At 38.4% G+C, this 17,978-nt stretch overlaps 1 protein-coding gene across 1 annotated transcript; it reads left to right on the forward strand.

Annotated features, from left to right (window-relative positions):
- Positions 1 to 934: 934 nt before the first annotated feature.
- LOC140228702 (DNA polymerase epsilon subunit 2-like) lies at positions 935 to 17,349 on the forward strand. Its single transcript, XM_072308975.1, has 14 exons — positions 935 to 1,095; positions 3,307 to 3,407; positions 3,753 to 3,906; positions 4,397 to 4,553; positions 5,071 to 5,154; positions 5,757 to 5,813; positions 6,389 to 6,510; positions 7,290 to 7,552; positions 10,544 to 10,658; positions 11,272 to 11,349; positions 14,224 to 14,332; positions 14,743 to 14,919; positions 15,556 to 15,623; positions 16,127 to 17,349. The coding sequence occupies exons 1-14, from the start codon at positions 1,031 to 1,033 to the stop codon at positions 16,140 to 16,142; spliced, it is 1,566 nt and encodes a 521-aa protein (XP_072165076.1). The 5' UTR covers positions 935 to 1,030; the 3' UTR covers positions 16,143 to 17,349.
- Positions 17,350 to 17,978: the final 629 nt, after the last annotated feature.

Genomic DNA, 17,978 nt, shown 5'->3' on the forward strand with positions numbered 1-17,978 from the left:
TCCTGACATAGCAGAAGAGCTATGAAATGCACACACAGACAGAACACACACAACTATACACACACTCGTATTACTGGCTGATTCCCACCACTGCTTACAATAGCCCGCATCTGCCAGATCGCACGTGGAGAGACGTCTCCTTGCTCTCCACCGAAGTGAGACATCCTACCTGTTTTTCATCAAATTTTGCGTGCTAACCACTGGACATTCCCGTTGTTGAAATGAAAAATTTCTTACTCTACTTAAGAGTAATTTCTTGTAGATTTATACCACTCCTTCACAATTGTTGTCTTTCTTCCATGAATATGAAAATGATACTTAAAAGGGAACGTCCCAGATAAGCAAAAGCTCAAGCTCATTTTACAGAGCTTGGAAAATCGTAAGCAATTGCTAGCAAGAACTAGCAAAAGGTATGTTTTATGCATACGTTTTTAAGCAAATGCTTGGTCTCTAAGCAATTGCTTGCGGACAGCAAGCAATTGCTTGTACTTGCTAGCAAGAGCTTCTGCTCGCAAGCAATTGCTTGTTTTTATGCATACGGATTCGAGTAAAAGGCTAGCACAAGCAATTGCTTGCGTTTATGCATCCGGCCCACTATGTCCCCATTCCCCATATCATAATTAAACCAACATAAATTCTGCCGAATTGTACACGAAAATACAGGAGCAAATCATTAACTTGCATGAGGGTCAGTTGTAGCACTCATTATACGTTAAGAAATGCAAACTACGGCTTGGAGATAGACTATGCCACGCACAGTTTTGCCGCGGGAACTATCGAAATTCGCGCACTGCACTGTACTGTATGCCCTGTCTTCACCACACACACGTTCAGAAGCCGCTGGATTCGCGGCGCGTTGTATGAAACTCATCCGGGGAGAAGCGGGGAGTCAGCACTTGAGGAAGGCGCTGCATGCTGTATAGCTGTGGAGCTCTTCATCAGCGCTAGCTGGCCCGGTATCTAACACTCGACAGTTAGAGGCTGGAGGATCCGATCTGTAGAATCGAGGAGCTAGCAGGACAATCTCACAATGTCTGGAAAAGTGAAATCAAGTATAACAGCTGCATTCAAGATGCATGGTCTAGCACTTCGAAGGTAATTTAAACGTTCACTTGCAACTCCATCATCATCATTCATACTTATACTCATCATAGACACTAAAATTACTTAGCTAATCCAATAGGGTCTACTTTAATTTACTTTAACTTTACTTTTCTGGAACGATGGTGCCAGGTACAGGTGTAGGTAGGTAGGTAGGTGAGAGCATGGACCTAATACACATGGACATATCATCGTATAGTTAATTAATTCATGCACCTGTACATCTCAAAAGCGCCACAAAGACATTTTTAGCATGCTCTAGAACACTGCTTTGTTTGATCCCATGATCGTCACCACCAGCAAGCCGGGAGAAGAACAAGATGGAGATTTGAGAAATCTAAAACTATATGCGCAGAAGAAAATAACTCACAAAAATCAAGTAAAGCGAATGTGCAGTTGTGGTGTATGTTAGGAAATCGTGCCTCAAACAATTTCGCTTGCGCTAGGGAGAAGCAGGCAGTTTTTAAAAGAAAGCTAACAATTTGGCAGAATGATTGTCATTTGTGATCTCAATGTTTCACTTTTCTCCAGCTTATTCCAGAGCAAAAAGGGACGGTAATGGTAGAGAACAGGTATATCTTGCCATTATTTAGGCAAGGTCTTATGCGTGTGCGAAAATGTGCGAATTAGCAATTACCCATCTTTTGACACAAAATTTGTCATGATCTCAGGTTTGCTGCTCCTCATCATCTGTATTTATTCAAAGACATTTCCGTCTGAAAAAAGGCACATCAGCGAAACAAGACTGAAATGAGGGAAAAGATACTTTTGTTAGTGACGATACGTGATCACACAATCGTTTAATATGTCCAGACACCTGAATGTACTCATTAAGATGCACATAATCAGGTGTCCGCAACGATCATTACATCAAAGAAAGACTGCAGTGAACAGTCCGTGTATATTAGGTCCATGGTGAGAGCCAGTTTATCGATCAGGATTGTATTCTCGGCTGCATACTGGTTAACTGCATAAGCGACCCCATCACATACCGAGTCGGGTAACAGCTCCCCGTGCCGGGTACCGAGGTTACGTACTGGTAGGCTAATCTCATTCAAATACAAAGGTTCTATATACCAGTAAATTTATCTTAAAATGATATTCTAAAAATCTATGGGACATACACATGGCGGGGGGGGGGGGGGGGGGTGGAAAACTGCTTGAAACCACGGACCTAAGGCTAATGCAGCAGTTATCGGTACTCGTAAAATGCCCAATTCTTCCGATGCTCATCCAGCTAAAGGCATGATGAAGGCATCCAGCGAACATTCAGGTTAGACCAATCAGATCACCTCGTTAATAGTCCCATGTATTGTCTTTCTCTGTGCCTTTAACCGATTAGAACAACGTACAAGACTATTTCAATATTTGTAAACAGGGGAAGGGTTTTGTGAGTTTTGTTATTGCACGGAAATTGCATGTTTGCTTCATTGGCCCCAGTCTATCCAAATGTTGAAATTAGTGCTGTTTCTATGTGAGCGCAACTGAAGCATAGCTTATTTCATATGAAGTTCAGTGCTAGACCTCTATTTGTAATAATAGATCATACTGCCAGATGACATGTCTTATAATTTTTTGGTCAACATAGACTCCTGAGTTATGGTACTGCCACCCAACTAACACTACCGGTAACTACTCTATCCTATCCTTCTCTTATTAAATAGCTTTAAATATGCATGGATGCACGCACATTGATGCGCACACATTTTGCAAGGCTGTCCCAAAGCAAAAGGAAGTCTTCCCAACATACTTATTCCATTACCCATTATAACAAGAACTTGTACGCCTTTAAGGACCTCAGCTTATGGGATGAAGAAAACCTTGAGACAGTTTGTGTCTTTAATCAAATGGATTTCTTCTTCTTCTTCTGATTAAGTTTGCCTCCTTCAGTAGGCTGAAGATTCTTGCAGACTGTAAGATTTGGGTTCTACAGAACTATTCAACAAGTCATTGTCTGGAAAATATGGTTGTTTTGTACTATTTCCAGCCTTTAGTTTCAGCTAATTATGACTGTAACTCTCTTTTGTACACTTCAACTGGTTCAAGCAAGGAAACCTGGAGCATGGTGATTTCTGCTATCGCCAATCATTTTAGTAGGAATTATCACTAAAGGTAAACTATGTACCGTAAGATCAATTAATGTATCATATCTTATATTAGACAATGATTTCCTATTCAGATCAGATTCTATTTGTTTTCTTCCAGTGATGCAGTGAAATTCTTGGTGGCTGCCCTGACTCCAGTGACAGATGTTGAGAGGAATGAATGGGTAGACAAGATCATTGAAGCTGTGCAGAAACAACCCCGTAAGTAGCGCATGTTTCATTTGTTTCATTTTTATATATACTAGTGTAGTCAGATGTAGAAATCCAGGGCCCCATTTCATAAAAAGTTGATATGATAGTAACTCTTGTTTGAATGGCAGTTGTCATGATAATGACAAGAATCCAGCTTCCTGATTGACTGTTGCTATGGGAAGTTGCCATTCCAGCAAGAGTTGCTATCTTATCATCTTTTCTGAAATGTAGCCCAAGACTTGTTCATGTGACAATATCCCCCTCCAGCACAATGCACAATGTTGATTGAATGGGGAAAAAAAAAAGTACCAGCTTGAAATAACAATCCCAGTTCTTTCATGTCTCCATATGCAGTGTCATCTGCTTTGCTGACAAAGGAGACAATAGAAGCTGCTGTAGACGAATGTACGGACGGAGGAAGTGAGGAAAATGAAAAAGTCTTCAATGTCATTGACGCCTTTGCAGTGCCGCGATTCACCTATAATTCAGAGCGCAAGAAGTTTTTTCCGTAAGTTGCTGAATCTTTCATGAATTTTTCCAAGATATGCAACCATGTGAATTGTCTAGAAAGATTTTGTAGTAGAGGTCAATGAATCTTAACCCGTTGAGGACGGTTTTGCTACAACATGCATTTCCCACAGACGCTTGCCCGAGTATACTTGGGACTCATCCTCAACAGGATGATACATTGCTGTATTTGTTATGCTGATAAACTTCTTTTTTCTATGAATATTTGAAAACAAATCAGAATGTGAAATGGGAGCTGTTGTGTTATATTTATTCAATTTTATTTCATCACATTGAACAGAAAAATATGTACACAAGTATTACAGCTAACATGTTTTACAACAGTCTAGAGTTCATATCAGGTCTGGCATTCCTTAAATCGTATACGACTTAGCAAAATGGCTTGCTGTTGTTTCCCCATTCTCCCTTGAGTTTACCAAACTCATCCATTGTAACGTTTGGTTGATACCTGTGCACATGTGATCTTGTAGGAATGCAGAGACCCCCAATCTGCATGCCCCAGCAAAGCACAAGGCAGACTTATTCTTGGAGCGGTACACCATCCTCCACCAGAGGACCTCCAGACACAGCCTCTTCTCTCCTCCTGTACAAGGCGCGTCCATGGAAACGCAGGGCAAAAAGTTTCAGGTAACAATCGGTGTTTGTCATCAAGTTATTCAATTCTCAAACCCAATTTTCGGACAGTTGTGTTAGGAATAGAATTTATGTATTTGTATTTTATGTAATGTGTACATTATGTTTTCACATGCAAGATTTCTTTAGAGTATCAAACAGACAAAAAAAAAAAAATCAAATGTCTTCTGTAGATGTCTACTAAAACTTTGATGGGAATTATAAACCACGAGAGATCTGAGCAAAGTACAAGGAAGTTCTGGGGGTAGTCCAAAGTAAAATGCTAAAATATCACCCTTACATACCAACTGAAGACATATATTTCAAACCATTTCAAAGAACATGAGACTTTTATGGTCCAAGACATGGCAAGGAATTGATCAACCATTGGGCAACACATAATGAAAGTTAGTACTGAGTACACCAACAAGTAAAAGGATTAAATGTAACATGATGTGTTGATACCCAATAGCCAAAATTGTGATGACAATCATCTATCTTACATTCCCTTCTCTCCATTCCTCCTTGGTAGCTTAAACCGGTGGAGTTTCTGCTAGGCAGCACGGCAAAACTTGGAGAATTGATTGTCCTGGGGATGCTCACACAACTGAAAGAGGTTAGTGTTGACTAGAGTACTACAGATCAAAGCACTGATCGATGATTTTATATTCTCCCTGAATGAGAAAAACAAACAAACAAAACCACATGAGTGGCTTGATATCCCGCATCAGATGGACTTTGGTGAGATGAAAATGAGACAAGCAATCTGAAATTCACTTGTATGATGTGTTTTAATCTTAGCTCTAAGCATCTTTGTGCTGTATTAACCCGTTGAGGATGGGCTAATATTGCTACATCACTCATTTCCCATAGACACCTGCCTGAGTATACTCTTGACTCATCTTCAGTGGGTTAATACAGGCAACTCCCATTAAAACAAATTCCAATGGACATGCAGTTTTCCTTTGTCATATCAAAATTTTGTTAAAATCAACAGAATTTTACACCATTGACTTTAATAATGATAATTTAGAGACCTGAATTTTTACTTTGTTGTCGTAAATTTTCATTGTAACTGTGTTTGTTATAACAAGAGCACCCTGTATGTCAATTTCAGAGTCTCAGTCTACAGTGATGCATTTATCATTATTCCCTTGTCTTTCTTCAGTCGAAGTTGATGTACTGCATTTACAATATTCTTCAATTCCATCCATTCAGGGCAAGTTCTATTTGGAAGATCCTACTGGTGCAGTTCAACTGGACTTATCCAAAGCTATATCCTTTTGTGGGTGAAATGACAATTTCTGATATACTGGCAGCCTGGTCAGTATTATCATATATCTATAGCTAACGCATATACACAGGACACCAGTGGCCTTGTTAAAGAGAAATTCCACTAGATGTACAAATTAACTGGTCGAAAGAGTAGAATCAAGTCGTAGTTAAAGTTGTAATGAAATCATATCAAAACATGAGCAATGGAATTTTGAAGGTTTCAGACATACAAAAGATTGATGTTAGTCACGATAAGATATGCAAATTAGATGAGGTGATGATATCATGTCCTCAACTCTTGAATCAGTTTGTGAAAATGGAATCAAAATCATTTTGGGGTCAATAATTCAGCTACCATATAACTCTGATATCGAAACCACCAATTGCTGCTTGACCATTACAATCTAGAATGATTTATAATGCAAATGATGTAGAAGGGTATCACTTTTTATTTTCATTTCAAAAACAAATTTTATATGAAGATTTATGTTCAATTGTCTTGTAAGTATGAGTAAATATAGATGATATCTTGTCTATCAGACCTGTTTGAAAGATTCCTTGACAGTGCCGTGCACCAGTTTCACACAGGGCTGTTCACTGAGAACTGCTTTGTGCTGGCAGAGGGCTGCTATGAGGATGAAGTGTTCCACGTCAACGGTTTGGGCTTTCCACCAGCAGAACCAGCTGACATCACTAGGTAAGCCTGCATAGCTCTTTTGTGACGCGATGACTATCTTACAAAGCTTAATAGATATTGTTTTTGTTTTGTTTTGTTTTTGTCTTTGGCTGTTTTTGTGAGGATCCAAAACAGAATTGAAGCCATTGCAACCAAAAGATAGCATAACCTTTTCCATGGTCAAGTTTGGCTGCAAGTTTGGCTGCCATTACCAGGTCTCCAACTTCCAATATGGTGAACAATTTAAAGTTTGTGAGCAGTTCTCATCTTCCTTTGATTGTATGAGGCAAACTCTGCTTGCCTTAAAAGTGGTATTCTGCCCATTCGTGCTTGTAAAGTGACAAGGGCCACAGAGCAGGATCAAAAGGGGGGGGGGGGGGGAGGCAGTTCATCCTACAGTTTTGACTCTTGAAATGACAAAATCACCCCCCCCCCCAAAAAAAAAAAAAAACAAAAAAAAAAACAAAAAACAAACAAACAAACAAACAAACAAACAAACAAAAACACCACCACAAGAAAACTCATTGTTCCCAAGCCCAGAGAGAGTCCTTCCACCAAAGCAGTGGTACCCTTGACCCCACTGGGCCCACACCACCATCACCCAATACAACATCCCCTCCCCCCCCCCCCCCCAAAAAAAAAAAAAAAAAAAAAAAAATGAAATGTTTGAAGAGGCAATATTGACATGGTAAGTTAAATGGACCCTACTGAAACAATGTATGGGAACTGTGGTGACAACTGGTGCACAAACCTGCATGGATGTGTTTTCTACATTTTCCTTCTTTTTCTTTTGCTGTCAGATCTTACTTTGGGAACATCAATTTCTTTGGTGGTCCGTCAGAAACCTGTGCCAAGTCCTCCACCAAGCTGCAGGTCCTGGAACAGGAGAATGAGGATGCCATGATGGTCTTCCTGTCCGACGTGTGGCTGGACCAACTGGACGTCCAGGAGAAGCTCCGGACCTTGCTGGCCGGCTACTCTGAGATGCCTCCGACCTGTTTCGTCTTCAGTGGAAACTTTACGTCCACTCCGTACGGTCCAAACCACATCAAGACTCTCAAAGGTGCTCGTTGTTCTATGCTGTCTCTGTCTGTATTCCTTGTCTGGTTTGGTTTTTATCCTTTATTTTTCCTCCCTAAATATCTTTAGAGGTAGATTTACATCATTTCTATGAAAGAAATTATATACAGTAGACCTCGCTTAAGTCGACATCGCATAAGTCGACAACTCGCTTAAGTCGACACAATAAAAAAGTCCCGATTTTTGCCTTTGTTATTCCTTGAAAATTTCCTCATCTTAGTCGACATTTATAAGTCGACAACTCGCGTAAGTCGACCTGATTTTTCAGTGCCAACTGAGCTGAAATATGTGTTAATTCCCTAGTCTAACTCGACATAATTTTTCGCTCAAAATCTTATCGCCATTCTCTGAAAAAGAATTGTTTTCCCGCTCCGATTCGCAGCATTTCTACTCGGTAATTCGCTAGTGTACGGCGCGGTAGCGTTCGCGCCATGCGTCCATTGTCTTGTACGCCAGAATAGAAAGGGCATACACTCATTTACATTGGAGAATTACATGTAGTACCCAAAGCAGTTCACTTTACCCCCTTTTCTCCTCGTTATTCTCAAAACGCACAAATTTTGTACACCTATAGGTCCTAGTAGAAAATCATTATCAGAACATGAAATAAGTGTTTCCGTTTATCCAAATATTCTAACGTTAATTATTCCGAAGCGGTATTAGAAACCTGGGCCCGTTTTTAGAAAAGTAATTAAAATGCAACTACTTGTAATTAAATGCAACTAAAAATCAAATGCAGGTGTATCAAATCACGAGCAACTTTGCACATAAACGCAAGTGCGTTGCTGGAAAGGCTTGCGTTTGATAATCATATGAAACTAGAGAATAGTTGTACGAACCTGAAACTCAATTGCGTTTAAACGCAACTCTAAAAATCAAATGAAGTCCATCAAATCATGCGCAACGCTGTATTCAAACGCAAGAGCGTTGCAGAGAAGACTTGCGGTTTTCGTAAGAAACTAGAAACTGCGTTTAAAAGCATCTCTTAACTTCTACGGAGGTGCGTTATTGTTGAAAATTCTTGCATTATTTTTTTGTTTCGTACGCAAAATCAAAAATTAAACGCAATTCTGAAAATGAAATGCAATTGCAAGTCCATCATATCACACAGAACGCTGAAAAGACTTGCGTTTGATAATCATACCAAAATAGAAAATTGTATAGGGAACTTTTTTTTTAAAACTCAATTGCGTTTAAACAGGATTCTAAAAATCCAATGCAATTCCATCAAATCACACAAAACGCTGTATTTAAACGCAAGAGCGTTGCAGAAATTGCAGTTTTTGTACGAAACTATAAGAAACTGCGTTTAAACGCATCTCTAAACATCGGAAGTGCGTTATTGTTGAAAAGACTTGCATTATTTTTTTTTTTCGTACGCAAAATTAAAAATTAAACGCAACCCCGAAAATCAAATGCAAGTCCATCAAATCACACGGAATGCTGAAAAGACTTGCAATCATCCGAAACTAGAAAATTGTAAGAAACTTAAACTCAATTGCGTTTAAACGCACTTCTAAAAATCAAATGCAAGTCCATCAAATCACAAGCAATGCTGTATTTAAAACGCAAGAGCGTTGCAGAAAAGACTTGCGGGTTTTTTTTTACGAAACAATTTGAGAAACTGCGTTTAAACGCATAAAAATCTATACGGAAGTGTGTTATTGTTGAAAAGACTTGCATTATTTCTTATTTCGTAACGGAACTTTCGCCGTGACCGAACGTAGTCTGCACTAGCAGGGGAAAGACATCGCAACACGACACGTTTCAAACTACCGAAACGCATGCTGCTTCACGAAATGTCAATGAAAAAATAGTAGCAAATTATTGTTACAGTTCGCTATGTCGAAGGTTTAAAATCTCAGTCCAAAGTTAAATTAGTCCGACGATGGAAAGAGATTTGTTTTTACGAAGGTTAGTAATCCGAAAGATGTCGTTTTCGGATTAACAAACGTTTCTTCTTCTTTTTATTTCAGACTGGCCCGCGCCATACAGAGCGGTAATGTTGCGAATCGGAGCGCGAGAACAATTCATTTTCAGAGTATGGCAATAGAAATTTAAGCAAAACAAATATGGCGACTTAGGGAAGGAAAATCACACATCCTATTTCAACTCAGTCGGCACTGAAAAATTATCTCGACAAAATCATGCGAATTCACACCCATATCTTCGCAGCAACGCACTTGAATTTAAATCGCAAAGTTGCATGCAATTTGGGGAATATGCGTTTGATTTTTCAAATCAAATTTAAAACGTACAGTGTCTAGAAACGGGCCCAGGTTTCCGATCCCGCTCTCTCCAAATCTCTCTAGAGATTTGGGAATTGTGCGTTGTCATTACTAATCCGCGCGAGATTTATGCATGAACTAAAACATAATTGTTGCCAATGTCAGTAGGTATGTTTTGGCGGCAAAAGGAGTAAGATTTGGGTCGCGATCCGCATCGTGATCTTACTCTGTTTAGGGGAAATTAGTTTTCATTTATAAGTCGACAAAATGTCGACTTACGCGTAAGTCGACTTTCGCGTAAGTCGACGTGTTTTTCTCAGTCCCGATTAAGTCGACTTACGCGAGGTTGACTGTATTCCTAAATGAGACTTTTGCCAATGGCCAGTGGGCAGCAGTAATTTTTAGGGTAGAAAAGTTTTATACAATTTTGTTGGTGTTGTTGACTTGGTGAAAGTGTATATTCATGCCATGAGATAAAAACTATAAAGAGATCTTCATGGAAATAAGAACTTAAAATTTCATTTTGACAGAAATTAAAATTTGCTTAATACTCTCAAGCAGAACAGATTGTCTTATTCCATCATAGAGTATTCCCTTACCAGAACTGATGTAAATACATACTGTATTCCACCTTTTGTTTACATCGTTGATATTTGTTTACTGATTTTGTTGCATTTTCCATGTTGTGATGTTTATGATCACATTTTTTTTTTTCATTTTCCTCATATTTTTTCTTCCTTTTCAAGATTCCTTCCACATTCTTGCCAATATGATCTGTGAGTTTCCCAGCCTCCTGGAGCACAGTCGCTTCATATTTGTTCCCGGACCTGAAGATCCCGGTCCTGGGAACATACTACCAAGGTATAGACTGACCATCAAGTAAAGAGTACGAAACCCCCCCCCCCCCCCCGAAACAAACAAACAAACAAATGAACAAAGCAAAACAAGATTATTAGATATGAAAAGATCAATTTTATTTTTCCCTGCAAGGTTGTCCCCCTTTTGATTCAGTACATTACTTGTATTTATGTAATTTACTTAACACCTGTTACCCTCCTGTAATTTTGTAGTTTCGCTGTTATGTTGCTAATTGCTTGCAAGAAAATAATGACTACCTGTCTTTGTATAACACATGTACCCAAGTCAAGTACAACATATGTAGCAACAAATTTGTACTTAAAGGGTTTATGTAAAGTAACTGTTCTGACGATTATTTCATGTTGTATTGAGAGAAGCTAAAGTCATTCAGTACATTTTTGTTGTATAGTCAGAGGTAAACTTTGGAGGCAGCAACCCCGATAAAGGTGTGCAATTGTAGTTGGGGTTTACCATCTACTTCTGTTATTTCTCTCTTTTTTTAACTGGCAGAGATTTGCTATGTTTGCCCACACAACAACACAAAATTATGATTATAGAGCTGCATTGTGAGACTTGTCTGTTTTAGTTATATTGTCCTTGACTGTTTGTCATTCAGACCACCAATCCCAGAATGCATCACTGCAGAAATCAGGGAGAAAGTACAGTCTGCTGTGTTCACTACTAACCCATGCAGGTAAGCTTATACTACCATGAAATGTATGTATGTATGTATGTATGTATGTATGAATTTACGTATGTATGTATGTATGTATGTATTTATGTATGTACAGTGAAACCCCGTTATAACGAGGTCCGTGGGACCGGCGATATTACCTCGTTATAACCGGTACCTCGTTATAACCGTACGCATCAAACACAAAGAAAAACATAAGCATGACATCGGAATATACCCATCAATGGAAGAAACTTAAGAACATCCTTTGCGTTGTTATTACACAATTATGGATCATTATTATTGAGATAATAAAGGGAAATTATTTGTGAATTAGACGAAAAAGTAGGGGTTGAAATGAGATAATTCTTTATTGTAATTCTTGTTTGTTAATTTTTCCTAACACCAGTGCAAATAGAGTAAAATACAGGCGTTGTTTACCATAACTTGCGAGGTATTTTTACGCTGTTGGTGCCCAGCGGGAATGCAATGATTTCATGAATCATTTCGGCTGTAATCTTGTACAATATATGATCGTTGCGCTCGAAGGGATTAAAAATGCGTTTTTTATTTTCTTCCGAAAATCTCTTTGCGTTTTGTACATCCGTTCTTGAAAAATATGCGACAGGATTGAATGTGGAAGGTTACGTTGTGATCCTTTTTACGCAAATCTGTACCTCATAGACCATTCTGAAAGAAAGAAAAATCTTCATTGTGAAATGCAGTGTTAAAATTGTGATAATGAACAAACCCAGATCTATTCAAACTAATAAATACGTTTGTTTCTTTTTCTGATTTAGGTATAACATGCGTTATTCAACTAATTTTTACGCTACTGTCACCTGGCGAGATCGCGATAATTTCAGAGTAACATAGTACATGCGTTGTTTACCGTTAACTTGAGAGGTATTTTACGCTGTTGGAGCCCAGCGGGAATTCGATAATCTCATGAATCATTTCGGTTGTAATTTTATACAATGTATGATCGTTGCGTCCGACGGGATTAAAAATGCGTTCTTTATTTTCTTTCGAAAATCTCTTCGCGTTTTGTACATCCTTGAACTGTTAAATGAGTTTGTTTCTTTTTCCGAACACCGATTAAGTAGGTTAACATGCGTTATTCAACTATTTTTACGCTACTGTCACCCGGCGAGATCGCGATGATTTCATTGATTATTTCGGCTTTAATCATACACACTCATATTTAAATTATCATTTGTTAAATGATAATGAACAAATCCAGATCTATTCAAATTAATAAATGCGTTCGTTTCTTTTTCTGAACACCGATTAAGGAGGTTAACATGCGTTATTCAACTATTTTTACGCTACTGTCACCCGACGGGATCGCGATGATTTCATTAATTATTTCGGCTTTAATCATCCACACTCATATTTGCTAAGCAGCAAAAGAACTGGAAGTCGGAACTAAAAATGGAAAGGATATAATAATGAGTTGCACACGCATTCCAGTTGTCCATTTTTGGCCACAAGTGTCGCTACATGAAAAGTTTTTGAATGCGTTATCTTTTTTATTTCTCGTTGTGGTGTAGTCTGCCCTAATATCACGCACGCGTATCTCGCGGAAAAGAAAATCAAATGATTATGTTTAATGATTTAGTAGGAACATCGGAAGGCATTCCTGTGTCTTATCGCGTGATTTAGAAGAAAACATGGAAGGAACGGTTCTCTGCAAAACGGAAAAAGACGTGGATAGCGTGAATTCGGTTTTCAGGGTTTCGTTTGTCGCGTGTTTGAAAGCGGCAATTTAGACAAGAAATGGAACCTCGTTATATCCGATCAAATTGCTGTTTTTCTTTATCATGATGCACCGAAATTGTCCTCGTTATAACCGGAATCTCGTTATAACCGAACTCGTTATAACCGATTCATTCTGCCATAGGTTTACACGCAAAGGAAAACGGGACCGACGCGATCACCTCGTTATAAGCGGTTCCTCGTTATAACCGAACTCGTTATAACGGGGTTTCACTGTATATATGTGTGTGTAGGTCCTATGTGTATTATCATTCCGCAATTCTCCGAGAGCCTTCAATGCTCCCAAACAAGATTCTTTTTGCCTGTCAACAAAGAACTGATGGGTTGGTATATCTGCCGGTGCGAAAGCAGTCAAGCAGTACATGCATCTCCTATCTGCAATTAACTGCATGTGCCATCAAACGATGCAAAGTATTGATCACATGCAAGATATGAGTAGAGAGTGCGCTGATAGGCACGCAAAACTTTTGTTATACACTGTCTGTTACAGCACCTAAATTGGGTCAGGGTACGTCAAGTCTAGTGAGCTTAGCCTTGATTGCTGCATACGTTTTCAAACAAGTTTTATAGCAAAACAAGCACACTAGATAACATTGGAAAAAGGCAAATTAGACAAAAATATACACAGTTTTGATGAAAAACAAAAGAACAGATATTGATAGTATTAATAGTATTGTAGTCAATTAACCATCTGTTGTTCTTTCAGCTGTAACAATAGTCTTGACATGTGGTCATCTAACAAGCAAATAATAAACACAGCAGAACAAACATCTAAAACAAGGAAACCCACACCACCACTAACAACAAAGCACAAGCAAACCACAGTATGCTATGTGTTTCATACCCCAACGGAATATATTTGATTGATTTCTGCAGATCTGTTTTTCATTGCTAATTTCAAACACACCAAGTCTTCTATGATCTTGAAAGCTGCAGTACTTACCCTGTCACATGTCGCTACAGCTTGGGACCCAAGAATAACGACATGTTATGGTACAGATTATTACCTGCTATCTGACAAATAAGGTAGAACCCTGCACATACATTTATGTGTGGGATTATTCAAAGACTCCATCTGTGCAGTCTCACCCACTTTATGCTGCATACTTTCTCCAGGTTGCAGTACTGCACCCAGGAGATTGTCATCTTCAGAGAGGACATCGTCATGAAGATGTGCAGGAACTGCATCCGTTTCCCTGACAACAACGATGAGATTCCTGATCATGTAAGCAAGGGAGATAGTTCACTCACGTATGTCTTTATTTGATTAAGACTCCTCTTCCATAAAAGCTTAAACTCCAGAGTATAATTATTTCTTTTCGCTATCAACCTGTCTTCTTTTTTTTTTTCTAAATTTAGGTGTGTGAAATGCCTTCAAATATCATCAAATGAGAACTTACATTTTCATTGATGTGAAAAACAGTGAATGAAGCGTAGGGAAATGTCTACAACGTGAAAGAATCTAGTAAAATATGTTTTTGTATTGCTATTTTCTCTCACACAGTCTGAAAATCAAATTTGTTCAATCCTCTTTGAAGAACACCATTTCATCTTATTAGTAGTGTTTTTAAATGCATGCACAGGATTCTGTGAGAAATTTCATAGCATGGGTGGTGTACATCACTCTTTCTACAGTTTGTGAAGACAATCATCTCCCAGGCGCACCTGTGCCCCCTCCCTCTCCACGTCTGTCCCTTGTACTGGGCCAACGACCACGCCCTCCGGCTCTACCCCCTGCCCGATGTCATCGTGCTGGGGGACAAGTATGATCCGTTCACAATCAGTAGCATCGGGACCGTTTGCTCCAATTCGGTGAGTGTTAAAACGTTAGGATGGTGCAGGTCACATGGATACAGGCAACTCCCATTATAATGAAGTCGTCAAGACCGACAGTTTTCTTTCGTCATAGCAAAATTTTGTTATAACCAAAGAGAATTTTGCACCATAGACACTAATGAGGATAATTTTGGGACCAGAATTCTTACTTTGTTGTGACAAAATTTTGTAATAACTGTGTTTGTTGCATATCGGGAATGCCCTGTAGTTGTTTCTCTCATGAGGCCTTTCTGCTACACCCTACTAGTGCTGAAAGGGTTGCATGAGATGCCATTCCCTCAGTCACTGGAATCACTTATCAATGCATTTACTATATTTCCTGGGGGAGCATTCCAGCAAAGTTTCCATTTTGCACAGGTTATGCTCTTAAAACCCAACCGCATTAATGCTTGGGTTCTTGATGTTATTGAAAGTCAATAGACCCTACACATAAAAGGAATTCTTATGAATAAAGTCAACCAAACATTTTCTCAAGCTCACTTTAAATTTTGAATGGAAGTTGGTGTAAAATAATGAAATTATGTGTGACAAAGGCTTCTTTCAAATTTTTGGTCATGTTGCAAAATGTGTGTGGTGTATTTATAATATGCATGTGATTTGTTCTGTCTGCAGGGTTCCTTCTCAAAATGTGGCTACTGCTTCAAGGTTTACTATCCTCACACCAAGGAGATGGAAGACAGGTTTGTACCAACTCTTTTCTTCACTGTTTTATACTGTTTGCACCATATTATCAATAGAAATATAGTACTTTCATATGAAATGTGAGTTCAGGATTCAGTTGTTGTTTTTATCATTTCACGTCTATTTATTAAGAATCTTAATCCAATGTGTTTGTTTTGCTGCAGTCACCAAGATAACATGAATTTTTTTTCCTTCTCCATGTTATTGCTGAAGTATGAAAGGTTTACCATGCCTACATGGTTACTTGTTAAAGTGTATGTCATATTTAATGGTGAAAGTAGAATGTTTGAATAAAAGTTCAGGTTCAAAATCCCTCTTACAGCTGCAGAAAATTAACAACAAAATGATACCAATAATTATTGCTTCATACCAGTGTTGATATTGTCAGGTGTACATGTTCTCTTCCAAGTTTTTTATGTAATTCTACTCATACATAACAGTCCACAGGACAAGTGTACTGAAGTTTTTGTTTTGTTTTTTTATTTTCTCTTGTGATTTCCAGCAAAATTGATGATTAGTGAGCAGACAAAATGTGACGAAACCACCACGGAAGTATGTGGAAAATCATGTTTGCTGCATGAAAGGTCTGTCTTCAACGTCAACGTTGCGTGGAGACAAGTTTGAGATGAGGCTCGCACTCGCATGCAGCATGTACTTTACCATCCAAGACTCAATTAGACTCTCCTTGAGCAAAGCCAAGATTTTGTCATCGAACATATACATGGACACCCTCAGTTGTTAAGTGTTCTTTACCCAAATTGGACTGTTTTGATGCTCTAAAGGTCCATCTTTCCTTGCCCCACACTGGCAGAAATTGTGATAAGAATAGTCTGCAGTTGAAGATATCTGTTTTACTAAAAACAGATGTTTTGTCACGTCAGTCTCTTGGTTTTCATGCCATGTAATTGTGATGATTGAATGTTGAGTTGCAAAACTGTTAACCATTTTGTTTGAAAATAACATAGAGTGACATCGATTGACAGAGATTCCAGAGTAATAGCCAAAAAGAGGAAAAAATGCCATTGCTTTAGCCAACATTACCCAAGTCCACCTCGCACAAGTCAGAAGTTGGCTAAGTCAAAGAGAAATTTTACCCTGGATACATATGAAGGTGTATAAAGGTGTGTTAATTTTACTGTGCGAGTTGAAATTCACCAAAGTTAGAACGATTTACTTCTGCTCCCTTGAAATCGACTTAGGTGAGGTTGAATGTAGTTGCATTTGGCTATTACTGCATGTCAAACTGCGTACAGCAGAAACTCAGTATAATGAGATCCTTTGGGACCAAGACAATTTGTTCTTTATATCAGATATTTTGTTATACATGTATCAGTAGTCAATAATCAATACAAAACAAAGGAAATAAATTCACTGGGACAAGAAAATTAAGTTTTTTATATCAGGTATTATATCAGATCTCTTTATATCGAGTTTCCACTGTGTCAAGACCTTTGAAAGATGTGTCCATGGAACTTGTATTGATGTTGGTAATGTTTACTCTCTTGCAACAAAAGTCACGCCCACACACATGCACACACACACACTATGCATAAACATGGGCTCTCTCATTTGATTGTGATTAAAGTTTTGGCCTGTTTCATGTACGTACTTGGTAAACATTGCCATTTTGAAATACTTTATGGTTCTCCCTTCAAATACTTAGGCTTGATATCACTGGAAATCCGGCAAACCCAGTGATGACGTTTTAGGGCTGGAAGTGGGATGTAAAGGATTTTTCCCCTTTTTTTTTTCGGGGGGGGGGGGGGGGGGGGGCAAGGATTTGTAGAAGTCAGAAGAGCAGTGCAGGATTTGGTCTCTTATCAGAACATCTGGAACTTCAAAATTTACATGCAAAATGGAGATACATTTCTAGCAGTTCATTATTCTTCAGATAAATTCCCTCTGTTTTTACAGAGGTGATATTCTGTGAATGGGGAAGTACATTTGCTTGGCCTTTGACCAAAATTTATTGATATTTTGTTATACTGCCCAAAAAATCATCACTTTATTTGCATATATGATTGTAGCATGCATAAGTTTTGTCAGAAAAATGCAAAATTCATACCATTGCTCTTTCTGCCCAATTGTCATGAAACTTTCCTTGTTTTGTTAAACTCTTGGCATGAAAGTTTATTTAATTGTTTAATTTTCCCCAAAATCAAATTTTCAGCTTTGATTTGCTTTCATTGCTAACAATTTTCTTTGCTTTGTATAAACATGTGTCTTATTCTCTATCTTCACCTGACACCAGACTGATTGTATTGTAAATATTGTCTATATGATACCTAGGGTATACAGACTATGTATTTTGTTTTATGTAATAAATTAAGCATTTGTATAAAAGCATTCTTCAC

The sequence above is a fragment of the Diadema setosum genome, chromosome 1 (genome assembly GCF_964275005.1).
Source record: "Diadema setosum chromosome 1, eeDiaSeto1, whole genome shotgun sequence".
In the NCBI taxonomy this organism is placed as follows: domain Eukaryota; kingdom Metazoa; phylum Echinodermata; class Echinoidea; order Diadematoida; family Diadematidae; genus Diadema; species Diadema setosum.